The sequence below is a fragment of the Neoarius graeffei genome, chromosome 12 (assembly GCF_027579695.1).
Source record: "Neoarius graeffei isolate fNeoGra1 chromosome 12, fNeoGra1.pri, whole genome shotgun sequence".
NCBI lineage: Eukaryota > Metazoa > Chordata > Actinopteri > Siluriformes > Ariidae > Neoarius > Neoarius graeffei.
The window spans coordinates 26420492-26434064 of record NC_083580.1 but is presented as its reverse complement, the minus strand read 5'-3'; the positions used below and the strand labels follow the sequence as shown (position 1 = coordinate 26434064).

Here is a 13573-nt window from a genome sequence, read left to right as displayed (position 1 = left end):
CAGATAACTAGATATATGTCTAAAATAAATGATCTACAGATTAGTGACCCTTATGGCTTACCGGACGGAGTTTTCACGACCGGATTTTGAACTGCCAGCGGAATACCCAGACGTGTATAATTACCTCTTTAACTTTCCCACGCTGTTCAGTGGTGAAGCACTGCGTGCCTATAAATCTCTGGACAGTTATCTTTACAGAAATTCAGGATTTGTCAGCGACTCAGATGTGGCATCTTGTAAACAAGAATCCTCATTGGATGGGTAAGTCACTTAAGTATTACTAGTACTGATACTAGATGCACTGACCAGCCGATTATAGAATAGAATAAGGTAATTCCAGCTGTAATTCCAAATCATCTGTCTTGTTTACATGGATCTGGCGTTGGAGAGAGAGAGGCTTAGCAGTGGAGGTTTGAGTGGCTGTTTTCTGAGCTTAGTCAACAGGCCAGCTCTGCAGCCTCGCTTTTGCTTCCTCTCCCGGCGCTGCCTCCTTCGCTTTGCTTCCGATAACAATCCACGGAGACCCCGCTGGTCTCGCTATCTCGTCCGGAATGTTTTTTTTTTTTTCTCGTCCAGAATGTTGTGCATGCGATGGAAATCGCTACAAACTGTCATTTTCTGCTGGAAACCAATGTCCAGTAAGTCCATACGGTTGTAGTGGATATTGAAGTCCGGTACAGACGAACAACATGCAAAAATACACACAAAAAGCATAAAAAACGTGCACAGGTAGGGAGAGCTTGTAGCCGCAGCCGTTGTAGTAGAATTGTATATAGTAGGGTTTTCCAGAAGAAAAGGTAGAAGTAAAAGCAGAAGTAGAACCAGAAGTAGAAGGCGGAATATGCCGTTTGACCGACAAGATGGCGTCTGTCACAATCTGGATCGGCTGTGACGTCACATGCAAGTGCTCCATAGGCTGCATCTTCACATTGACACATTTTGGAACGCCTTCAAACAACATATGAGCGTGTACAAGTTCATTCTCACAAACGGACATGTCTGTGGCCCCGTCGAACATGGACAGCACTCTGGACTTGGTCAATTGGTGTATGGACTCTCAGATCTTGGCAGATGAATGACAAATCTGGAATAGTGTGTCTTGTCAATTATTTTTATTGTCTAAGACAATAAAACTAGTGAGCAATGTAGAACTGGAAAACAGGAAAATGGGTAAATTTCCTCTTTTTTTTCTATATGAAATAACCATTAGAATTTAAAAAAAAAAACTACAGCTTTTCAGTCATAAAATTTGAAATTGACTCGGAAAGCATTTAAAGTTATGAAAAATATAATTTATTAAAGATTTTCTTTAAAAATTAAAATCAAATGCATATTAGATGCTTTAATATAAGTGATTATGTACCACTGTTGAATGCAGAAACTACCAAAAAATAAATATTTAATTAATTAATTAATTAATTAAAATCCCCTACGTTTACATGGGAGTGACACAAGAGACACAAGCAGGTTGCTAGAGCCTAGATGCTGTTAATTCTCCATGATTATAGTGACAAAAAGCAAGTGACTGGACAGGACTGCTATGGTGGGAAAAAGACACATTCAATAATGTAAGACAGCAACTACAAATAGGAGTGAAGATGGTGTGACCATAACAGCAAGACTTGGAGCACGTTATCACGCTAGTCATCCAACATGAAGCTAGTTAGCTAGTGAGCTACTTAGCTAGTTACCTAACATGAACAATCACTAGCTTGTTAAATAGCAAAAATTCCATGCAGATTTCATTGGCTCCAACTAATTTCCATAAACAGTTAAAATTAATTAACTTTTTTAGAAAGTTAATTTTTATTAAGTTGACTTTTTTAAATTTAAAATAAGTACTGCAGACAGAGTGCAGATCTAATTACAAATAATGCAGACATCAGCATTTTAAATATTCATTTAAGATCAGCAATTCTGTTTCATTTGTTATTAAATTGTTGTATTTTATTATATGAAAATCACATGATGTTGGCATTACATATCGAACATATTTAGTTATCTCCACACATATCGACTTTGTTTAAAAAAAAAAGTCCGTCTCTGCCAGACTGTTTTCAATGAGTTGAGAAGCCACTACTGGATATGACATCACACCAACCCAGACCAATAGGAGTAAATTTGCCAAGAGTGTCTGACTGCAGACTGGAGCTCCATGCTAGATGACAAACATGTGACCTGCATGCTTGGAATAATGAGGAAATGGCAAGATTGAAGGGTCTTTTTTTTTTTTTTTTAAATCAACTTTAAAGGTCATAGGCAATGGTCGGAGGTGAAACGTAGATTATCAACTTTATTGTCTAGAACAGCCTTTCTCAACCCGGGTGCTGTGCCGTCTGGCTTCGTTAGGGGTGCCGTCAAAAAATTATATATTCTAACATTGAAATAAATAAAATGAATTAAAATTCCAAAAAACGATAGTTACACTAATGCAGATCATCGCCGCCTCATGTATCATCAAAATTTGTCTCACGGTCCCTTTTCCCATGTCGCAACGTCACTGCCGGGGTCAGCGTATGGTCAGCGTGACTGTGTATATTTTAAATGGGGATGCCTTGAGAATCTGCATACTTCTGAAGGGTGCCATGACTGAAAAAAGGTTGAGAAATGCTGGTCTAGAAGATCGACCCAAAAAGCGAATTCAATCTTCCTAGTGTCTAATTTGCACTCTAAAATTGAATAAAACGGTTATACTGTTTTGCCCAATTTCCGAAGGTGTGTTTACATCTCACTTATGCGCACTTTCACCGCCAGGGGACAGTTGTTGTGACTTCTTCATTCAAGCCAAACAGACCGGGAGCAGTTCTGTGTTTACTTGTGAACTGAGCACAGGTGTCCGGACTTTGGTCGTGAGAGGTTGTGTAAAATGTCTGAAAGCGATAGCGATTTTGAAGTAGGAACTCTCTAAATTGAATATCGAGAGGTGAAACCATATATGTATGAACCTATGGCTGTTGCGAAGCAATCGGTGAATGTGGCTCGCTGCTTTTTCGGAAAAAGCCAACCCTCTGGCTCTGCCTCTTCTCCTCTTTCGGAAAAAGCCAACCCTCTGGCTCTGCCTCTTCTCCTTTTTCAGAAAAAGCCAATCTTCTTGCTCCGCTTCTTCTCCTTTTTCGGAAAAAACAACCCACTCACTCCGCCTCTTCTGGAAAAAGCCAATCCACTCTCTCTGCCTTTTCTCCTGTCTTGGAAAAAGGTAAAAACTTCTTCCTGAACCGGTCCCGTTGTTACAGTTCACTGCACCTCAATAAGGCATATTTTTTTCTTTGGAAATTCCTGAACGCACGTCTGCACTCAAGCTGAACAGCAATGCAAGTAAATGGAAGTGGACTCAACTCAAGCGGTTTGTTTGTCTTGAATGATGTCACGCACCGAGTGGTCACGAAAATTGCCGAACAGAAATTTGTCGCTATCCATGCTAACTTATTAGTGATGCAGTGCTATGCATTGCAAACTATTGACTCCCATATATGGGAGTCAATAGTTTGCAGTGCAAAGCACAGCAAACACTTGTTCTTCTGCGTGTTTCTTATACTTATTCATCTTCCGTACAAATTTCGATTTCGAATAACCCAATAACCGTACATCGCACACAAACATCAAAACGTGCGGCTCGATCGGACTCACTATGCTATTACTTTGTTCAGCATTCTACGATTTTTTCGCGGCTGTCGCGAAAAAAATCATGCAAAATTTCCCATTCATTTCAATGGGAATAAATGAAAAAAACTGCACATTTTCAACATTTTTCAAACATCCGCTGCTCTGGCATGCTTTCACCTAGAGACATGATTCAAACTTTAAAACAGAGACAAAATTCTCCTGTGTGGATCTGGCATTCAACTTTTTTGCTAGGTTGTATACTTTTTGATCAGTCACAGATCAATCACCATGATCAATTCTGGAGAAATTCAGACTTTATAATGCGTGTCAATGGGGTGAACTTAGTGGAGGTGATCCAGTTGCAGTGTAGACAGCTTGAAAAAAAAAAGCTCTGAATTTCTCATTAAAACTGTGTTTTCAGCCACAAATTTTACTCTGCACATAATTTTCTCAAAAGTTGGAGTCACACTTGTCTTGATTCACACAATGTGTCTACCTAAACTATAAGATTTACAGTTTTCGCACAAGAAGCCTCAAAGTGACAGGTTCACAGCCCAACTGCTCCATTGACTCCCATTATAATCCCGACAGTGCTTTGACGAAAAAAATCAGAAATGTCAGTTGTTTTCAACTCGCTCTGTTGTCCACATTTTTTATACTAGGGACAAAAAATTACATCAATGTGTTCATGAGAGCCTTGTAGCACTCGATGTGAAAGAATTTTGTGAATAGCTCCTTTCGTTTTCGAGTAAATCGTCGTTGTTTGAGGCCTGTTCCTGAGCAAAAAACTGACAAGATTTTGTGACACTAATTGCACCTGTTCAGGACCGTCACTATGCCAACTAGGAGCAGTGAGGGAACAGAGAGGGGAGGGGCTGCTCTCTCTCTCAAACACACACTTGATCATAGCATTGTAGCATCATAGCAAGTCACACATTCACAGCTAGCTAACATGAGCGACCAAACTTCAAGAGACTTCATATGATGCCTCAGGGCAAGTCCCCACACACATCCATCCCCTCATCTGAGACCTGCACTTGTCTTTTTCTTGGTTTTCACACATCCTTTTTTCCTAGGGTGACCAGACGGGACAGTCCCGATTTGGGGTTGTGTGTCCCGAGTCCTGACAAAAGTCTGTCGGGACACGGATATGTCCCGGTTTTCGCCACTCGCGACGTTTGCGACTGAGCAGCGTGGGAATCATTAGTGGAGAAATGTCTGCATTTACTATTTTGATGAATTGATAGGAATCGCAAACTTTCCTGGTTACTGGCCCTGTGGCATGGGTGTTTATTTAGCCACATTATTCCAGACAACAGAACGGGTTGCCATGCAACAATAAAAAAAACATTAACTGGCGCGAATGTTCTTTGTCTAGCAGCTAGCAGCAGTAATGCCGCAGCAATTATGCCGAAAAGAAAATGTACCTTTTCCAAAGATTTGCAGGGCACCTACCCCTTCCTCCGAGAGGTGCAGAACAATGCACACGAAGCCTACTGCACACACTGTAAGTGTTTTGTTCTTGTACTGAGTTGGGTAGCCTATGCTGCAAATGCTGTGCGCTCCTTTTTTTTTATGCACCTTGTTATCCCGAGATAACGACATAATTAATTCAGGATCTCGAGAAAACAACACAACTAATTCGAGATCTCGAGAAAACAAAACCGTTATTCCGTGATCTAGAGAAAACAAAACAATTATTTCATGATCTCAGCTACACGGACCCAGCTGGATCACTGTATCTCCGTCGGTAGAGACGAAGCCGGGCCAGTCTTCTGCGGAGGTTCCGCGGACTAATTTTGAAATTATCCCTTATTAAAAGACTTAATGCAATCTCTCCCTGTGTCAACCCCTGATCAAAATATTGCCTTATTAGGTGATCGATTATTCCAGACATTCTAATGACCAAAGTTGTGTCTATACAGAATGAGAAATAGCCCCAAAGTCAGCATATCACAAGTCTCTTGGCGCACCTGAATGAACCATTTCTCAGCTGTTTACTCGATCATGAAATAATTTTGTTTTCTCGAGATCACAGAATAACGGTTTTGTTTTCTCGAGATCTCGAATTAGTTGTGTTGTTTTCTCGAGATCCTGAATTAATTATGTCGTTATCTCGGGATAACAAGGTGAATAAAAAAAAAAAAAGGATTATATGAAGGGCCTCTCTCGGCTTCCGTAGTGTATATTCTCAAATCACTTGTATCTTTTTTGTTTCTGTTTAACATACCATTCAGTTTGGCCATATTGCTGTGTTGAACAGCTTGTTGCACCTTCCATTAAAGTGTTCACTTTTGTACACATCTTGCTTTATTCATTCAGTTGTGGGGAATGGTTAGTAAGGTTGATTCTGACCTAGGCTATGTTGAGGTCACATATCTACTTTTTAAGTTCATGCTGTAGTGCATACAATTTTAGAGATATAGCCTGCATGTGCATATGCAATCTTCTTGGTGTTCTCACAAACAGGTGAAATAAATCAGTTTAAATTTGGCCTATGGACATAGCCTGGCCTATTCTCAGCCATTACAAAATCTGTTGTCTGACCATAATTTAACTGATCTGTATACCACTATGCTACTAGATAACAAAATGCCTGTTTGTTTTATTTCATGTGAGATATTGATAAATGTGAGCTTCAACAAAATAAGAGCACCTCTCTGAGTCACGTTTACGTAAAAAAAAAAAAAAGGTGTGCATGCACGAGCATGGTCACGCGCAGAAGTGTCCCGGTTTCAGACTAGGGAAATCTGGTCACCCTATTTTTTCCGTCCATAGGCTTCCATTGATTTTTGGCCCCATTCAAATGAATGGAGTGTTAGTATGCGAGCTGTTAGCATGTTAGTATGCAAGCTGTTAGTATGCGAGCTGTTAGCATGTTAGTAGCGAGCTGTTAGTATGCGAGCTGTTAGCATGCTAGCATGTGAGCTGTTAGCATGCTAGCATGTGAGCTGTTAGCATGCTAGCATGTGAGCTGTTAGCATGCTAGCATGCGAGCTGTTAGCATGCTAGCATGCGAGCTGTTAGCATGCTAGCTAGCGAGCTGTTAGCATGCTAGCTAGCGAGCTGTTAGCATGCTAGCTAGCGAGCTGTTAGCATGCTAGCTAGCGAGCTGTTAGCATGCTAGCTAGCGAGCTGTTAGCATGCTAGCTAGCGAGCTGTTAGCATGCGAGCTGTTAGTATGCGAGCATGTGAGCTGTTAGCATGTTAGTTAGCATGTTAGCTAGCTGTTAGCATTCTAGCTGTTAAGAGAAGAAAATCCTCTGAAATATGTTTTTCCTGTCTCTTCTGTCTATTTCGGCTGCACCTGTGAGAGCAATGTCACCATGGCAACCAGCACCAGTCAGGGAGCAGATGGGGGAGGGATTGCGCTCTCTCTCTCTCTCTCTCTCTCTCTCTCTCTCAAACACACACATGATCATAGCATCGTAGCATCATAGCAAGTCACACATTCACAGAGTACAGTACAACTCCTTCAATAGCGACTGCTACGGCCACTGCATCACTCTCACGATTTCCCACAGGGGAATTGTCTAGTTTTAATTGTTACTTAACAATACTTCTTGGGACCAGAAGAAAATTACAGAGGGTTTTGTAACATATAAAATTTCAAATGTGCATAAATTGTAAACCGTTGCCTTTGAGCTTTAAATGGAATAACCAATAGGAAATGCAGGAAACAGGTGACCACCACTCTAGACAGGAAATAAGTAACCTATTAAGTTTAAATGTAGGGTTTTAGTGAGGAGGTTGCTTAGAGGTCCTGTGTTTCCTGTCTAGAGTGGTGCTCCAGTCTGCAGCCAGACCCTTCTCAAAATTGCAGAGGCAAGTGAAATTGAGATGGCGTATTCTCAACTTTAATGAGAATGAGAACCAATCAGTTCAGTGTGTGAAATGTTTGGTATGTGGCTTTCTCTAGAGAGGCTGGAGTAACAAAAAAAAAAAAAGTCTGACCAAGATGGTAGAGGCTAAAGGTTACATGACGCATCAAAACATGTTATATTGCATTACATGTCAATTTAAGTGATGTGCCAACATTTTCAGTAAAGAGCACCAGTGCTACTAGTGGGGGCCGTGGAGAGCACAAGTTGTTTCCAGAAATAAACCTCATTAAAAGTAATAAGCCTCTCGCTGGATTTCTACAGAAGCCCACTAGTAACTGATGATTAATGCCCCACATGTGCATCCATGGTGTTGGCCATACTCTAGTATTGCTACTATTCCTTTTCTACCTATTTTTCAAGATTTGGCTGGTGTATCCTGTCCTTACCTCTCATCAGAGTAGTTGAGATGTTCAGATATTCATTCTTAGGAAATGGCATGGAGTATTTTTAAATCCTGTAAAATAGTGAGCTATTTGCAGTGCCAAAAAAAAACCCCACATTTCTACCAGAATAATATTGGATCAAAATTTCAACAAACTTGACGTGCCAGCCCAAGTTTAATTGTTTTTGCTTGTGCCCCTAGGATTATTCGCTTTCTGGTGCGCCATGTGAAGTACTTCCTGGGTCTACGCTTTGAGATCATTGGCTGGGAGCACCTGCAGACTGAGGAGCCTTATGTAATCATCTCCAACCACCAGTCATCTCTTGATGTGCTGGGTACGCGCACACACACATAATGCCTTCTTTCTTGAGACCTAAATATTTTTAAATGTATAAAAATGATACTTGATAGTATGATTAGCGTGCCTTCGTATTTGGAAACTGTAAATAGATCCAAAATTTTTTTGTAATGTAAACATTTATAAACAGTGGGCCACACTTATCAATATTGTAATAAAGTCTAAGTAAATCTTCGTAAAGTATTTTAGTGAAGTTTAGTAAATTTGTGCGTAAGCTAAACTAAACGAAATAATTTCTACCAGATTCACAAAAGTTGTGGATGTGCTGATGAATGTCAATCACCTCTAAATTAACAAATGTGTGCATGGCACAGCTGATTTGCATTTTTGATGCCAAATCTCCATTAAGTACAGTTCACTGTGCTTAAATGCTGAGTAAATGGCAAAGTGTCCTTAAGAGGTAGAAATAAGTTATTTAGAATTGTGCCTATGCCAGTGAAAGTATGTATTATTAAATGGTACCTGACAAGGTCAAAATCTCAAGACAAATTACAGAAGAAGTTAATTAAGTGAGGTGAAAAAGAAAATGGTCTGCCATGAAAACAGGAGAAAAAAGAAAGATGGGTGGCCATGCATGCCAATTATACAAGGTACCCGCGGGGTCTTAAAAACTTAGTCTTAAGTTTACTATTAGAAAATTAAGGCCTTGAAAAAGTATTGGATTTCGTTTGCAGGTCTTAAATTTTGTGCATCAAGTATTATTTTCCCCCTCTCTTATTTTCAGTCCCACAAACGAACAGTATTCCGTTTCTCGTGGTTAATGTGTTCCGCCCAATCAGAAGTGGCTGCTCTGTCACGATCAGGGATGAGAATTTTCCGCCGATTGGCGGATTTCCGACTTTTTCAGACCAAAATGATCGTTTTTGAGATCGATGTAAATCCGTTGAGAAATTTTCGGGGGGGTATGATTAACGATCTGTGGTCACCTTATAACGCAGACATCCCAAGTCTCCCGGAACTTCTGGGAGTCTCCTGCATATTGATAGAAGCGAACAAGAGCGTGCACGCGCAACATTAAGGTCTGCATCACGCATCTTAGAATGTGCGCGCGCGAGGGAGACTGTGTGCAGTGTTGCCAGATACTGCTGACGTTTTCCATCCCAAAATATGTTCAAAACCCGCTAAAATGCACTTAAAACCGCCCAATGTGGCAACACTGCCTGTGTGCCTGTTCATGTAGCGCATGCCAGACAAAGAGCATCCTGATTGGGTTACTCAGCAAAATAAGCCAATCAGCTTTCAGTGTGGGCGGGCTTTTATCCCTTTTCTCGAGGACCGGAGTTGAGTCAGTGCAGCCTACAGGATCGTCATGGCAGAGAGAGAGTGCGCGCCCCAAAAAACGAAAATACAAAACCCACTTCACCTCAGATTACACAAAAGAATCTCCCTGTCTAATAAGGGTCAACAATAATGACAGTTTCGCGCAATGTACTGTTTGCAACAGTGAGTTCAGCATTGCCCATGGTGGCTTAAATGATTGTAAAGGACATGTTGAGGTGAGGAGTGTCATTTCATGTGCATTATGTTTAGGTCTACAACAGGCTGGCATGAAAAGACCAAACTTATTGAAGATTTCCGTAAAGTAACAATGTATGAATATACATCATATATATATATCAAATACATGTCATATATAAGTGTGTATCTTTTTTATAAATGAGGTTAGCTTGTCTAATGTAGCATATTGGGGAGAATCATAGTATCATATCTATATTTCTGATAAAATTTTAGGTATGATACCGTGTATAACTCTCCTACTTATTGCTCATTTCATAGGGGGACAGGGGGAATTGCTGGCATGTGCCGCGCGGGAGCATCTGCCCAAATTTTTTAGGCCGAGATGAACTTATAGTTTTTGTTTTAAAAAAAATTTCCAATATGTAATGCCAATTGTACATGCCTGTTCTTTAATTCAAAATCACCATCTTGATCTTCAAATTGACCATATGGTATATGTATTACATTACACAACATCCTGTCCAGATAAAACCTAGTTAGTACACACAACAGTTGAAAGGGAAGTGATAAGTGATGTTGAATGTTGCCTGCTTAATATGCAAGACCTCCTGCTACCATGATAACATCAGAAGAAAGCTTAAGAGAATTATATGATAGAACTTTTTTCTGGTTTGCACTTCATTTTAAAGGATTAGAGTATTCAAAGACATGAATAGCAAAAATGCAGAAATAATACTGTAGAGCTCGTTTATATTAAAAGGTGCATTGATTTTTTGAAATCATCAAATGTGAATTGATTAAAAACAAGTCTCTTGTACCATATTAATCATTTTCACCTGGTAGTCCACCAAGAAGGGGAATTTATTTCCAAATAAATTGCAACTTTTTGCTGATAAAATTAATGGTTTTGGGGTAAAAAAAAAAAAAATAGCCAAAAATCATTAGCCCCTGGAACCCCTGGGCCCCGCCCCCTGGGCCATGGGCCCCGCCCCGGTTTTTTCAGACTTTTTAAATATTTTTCATCCTCATCCCTGGCTGTAGCAATATTGTTGTAATAAAACCGCACAGGGGTGCACCCCCAGATGTGTGCATGTTTGCGTACACTCTTTGCACCATTATTGTTATGTTGTGTTATGTTGAGAGATTGCAGCTGATATTTGTAGAGCTTATTGTTCATTAAAGTTATTTATAAACTTGATTTGATTGATTTATTTTCTGATATTTCATTCATATGCATGCCAGGAAAGGTGTGACGTTGGTCTTAAATTTCATTTACAGTGGTCTTAAAAATGTCTTAAAAAGTCTTAAATTTCAGATTCAAAATCCTGGGGGTACCCTGTTATATCACACAGGGAAACTGCTGTTTTAAAATTGTTTTAAGTGTCTTGGCTGATGTGCAACACTCCAGCACAAGCATTAAAAGAAAATGCCATGGCAAACTGAAGAGAGTTATAATTTTTATAATTAATATAATTCTTTCGTCCTGCAAAAATAGCAAACTGGTCTTAAACATCTCTTCCCTTTTAAATTTGGCAAGTGTGAAGTCTTCCTTCAGCTGAGAATGTGTTAGAGACTTTAAAGAGGATTAAACTTGACAGTATAATCAATTTATAAAAGTACAGTAATCCATGGAACTTGATTTCAAATCAATAGATATTTACATTTCTTATTATTCTTAGTGTATTTGTTTTTCTTGAATACCAGATTTCTTGTGTAAACACTTGTCTGAATGATTTACAAATGAATCTGTTCATATCCAGCTTGATAAATGGGGAATAATGTTAATTCTCTTAACTCTGTCAATATGGGTTCCTAGGAATGCATTTCTGCGAGAAAACACAAATGTGGTTGAGCTGTAGCAGCATTTGGCTGTTGCATACCATGACCTATGCAATTACATGGCTGCGAACACTTCACTCTGCAAAAGAAAGGTTTGACTTTCCTCCCACCTGTTGGATGAGCAATAAATATCTAATAAGGTGCAGGGCATTGATTTTCTACCAATGACTCACTGACACTGGCTCACATAGGCAGACAACACACACTGCTATTAAAATATTGTCAATTCTAACAATTTTATTTATATACGTCTAAAATGGACTAGCTAGTGCAGTTCCTGCACATCACAAAATCTGTGAGAAATTTTCAGCATCACAAACCCCTGTCAATTATACACTTGTAATCTATTACATGCTGAATGTTACAAAAAACTCCACACTAGTTTGTCCCATTTCCCCTTTCATATTTCAAGTATATTGCTGGTATGAGGAAAAATAACTCTCTTGTCCCTTTTCTCCATTCATACTACAGAAGTCTGAAGTGCAAAGTGATTTATAAACACTTCAAACAAGGTCTCAAATCTCGAAAAATATTCACAAAGTTGCTTAGTTAATGACATGGTTCACTTCGAAAGATCCACATGGTCATTTTGATGCTTGATGTATGTAATTTAACCTGAAATCTGTCTAGTTTTGACCCAGTAAATGACAAATGAAAATTGATTTACAAGAAAAATATGTGCATTTATATCAGAGATGTCAACATAGACAATTTGGGTGTAGTAGCTACGGATTTAAAGCACAATTACAGTGCTACACATAGACCTGAATATAATACGTTTCTCAAATGTTTTTGCTCTTGTATCGAGCAAATCAACGTTTTTGGTGTTCGGAATGTTCCACAAGTCATTGTTTGCACTGATTCGGATAATTCCGGGAATTTCTGTATCCTTATGTTAGCTGCACCGTGGTTGGCTGAGAGCATGAATCAGGTCACCTCTCAGCCAATCACAGCATGTGTTAAATGCATTGTTCAGAAGTGCACAGTAGTGATGTGTAGTCATCTTCCTGGAAGCATAATGTTTTCATCGTTTGTGTTCCAGAACTGAAACGTTCAGTTTCGCTCACAAATTAGTGTTGGGTGTGAAGTGAAGACAGACCATGGATTGTAAATGCAGTCTCTGCCTAAAAAGAGGAGACTATGCGAACAGCAATTTCTAGCTAAATACGGGGCAGTGTGTCCATGTATTGTACAGACGAAACTGGACAATCACTGTGCCTACTGTACTCTATGTAGGTGCAATTTCAGCATGCGACATGGGGGGGGGAGCAGTGATGTGCAAGCAAATTAGCATGGAAGGTATAGAAAAGCTCTTAGCACTGCTAGATCAACATATCTCTCCACCTTAATAGAAAATAACAAAAATAATCCTAGATTCCTATTTAATACTGTAGCAAAATTTAACTAGGAGAAAGGCCACTATAAACACATGCATGCCAGCAATATGTAGTAGCAATGACTTCATGAATTTTTTTTCAGTGACAAAATTGAAATTATCTGACAAAAAATTCAAACTACTAATTTAAGGCCAGACAATTTAAGTAACCCTGTAGTTAACAATATAACAGTTTCAAATCAGCAATTAGAATGTTTTACTCCCCTTAGAGAAATCAAACTAATTTCATTAATCTCCACATTGAAATCTTCAACTTGTGTACTAGATCCCTTAAGCCTAGGTTACAACCGGACGTACGATTTTTTGGCCGTGCGATTTTTTGCGTTTCCCAAATCGCTGCGGTTTTTTTTTGTTCGTGGAGAAAGACGCACGTTGGCCGTAAGTTTGTCTTGCAACCTGAAAAAAACGTAAGCGCCCGTAGAGTTTGTTTGACATGACAAAGAACCTCTGCGGCCAGTCTACAGCTCGAAAATCAGCACGTCACACGCGCGCCCTCCGTGCGTTTCACTCGCGCCCTCCGTGCGTTTCTTGCGTTTTTTGCACGTAGACTGGCCGTAGGAGCACGTACGGCCGGTTGTGACCGAGGCATTACCTACATGACTCTTCAAACAGATAATACCAGAAGCAACTGAACCGCTTCTAAAAATAAATTC

The 13573-nt window shown here is 39.6% G+C and overlaps 1 protein-coding gene across 3 annotated transcripts in view; it reads left to right on the top strand.

The window, feature by feature from the left end:
- Positions 1-13573, top strand: part of agpat2 (1-acylglycerol-3-phosphate O-acyltransferase 2 (lysophosphatidic acid acyltransferase, beta)) — a 188184-nt gene that overhangs the window by 97212 nt on the left and 77399 nt on the right. For all 3 annotated transcript variants that reach the window (XM_060935730.1, XM_060935727.1, XM_060935728.1), the window contains one exon: positions 8071-8204. In XM_060935730.1, the coding sequence (XP_060791713.1) occupies positions 8071-8204 (134 nt within the window). The remainder of the gene's footprint in view (positions 1-8070; positions 8205-13573) is intronic.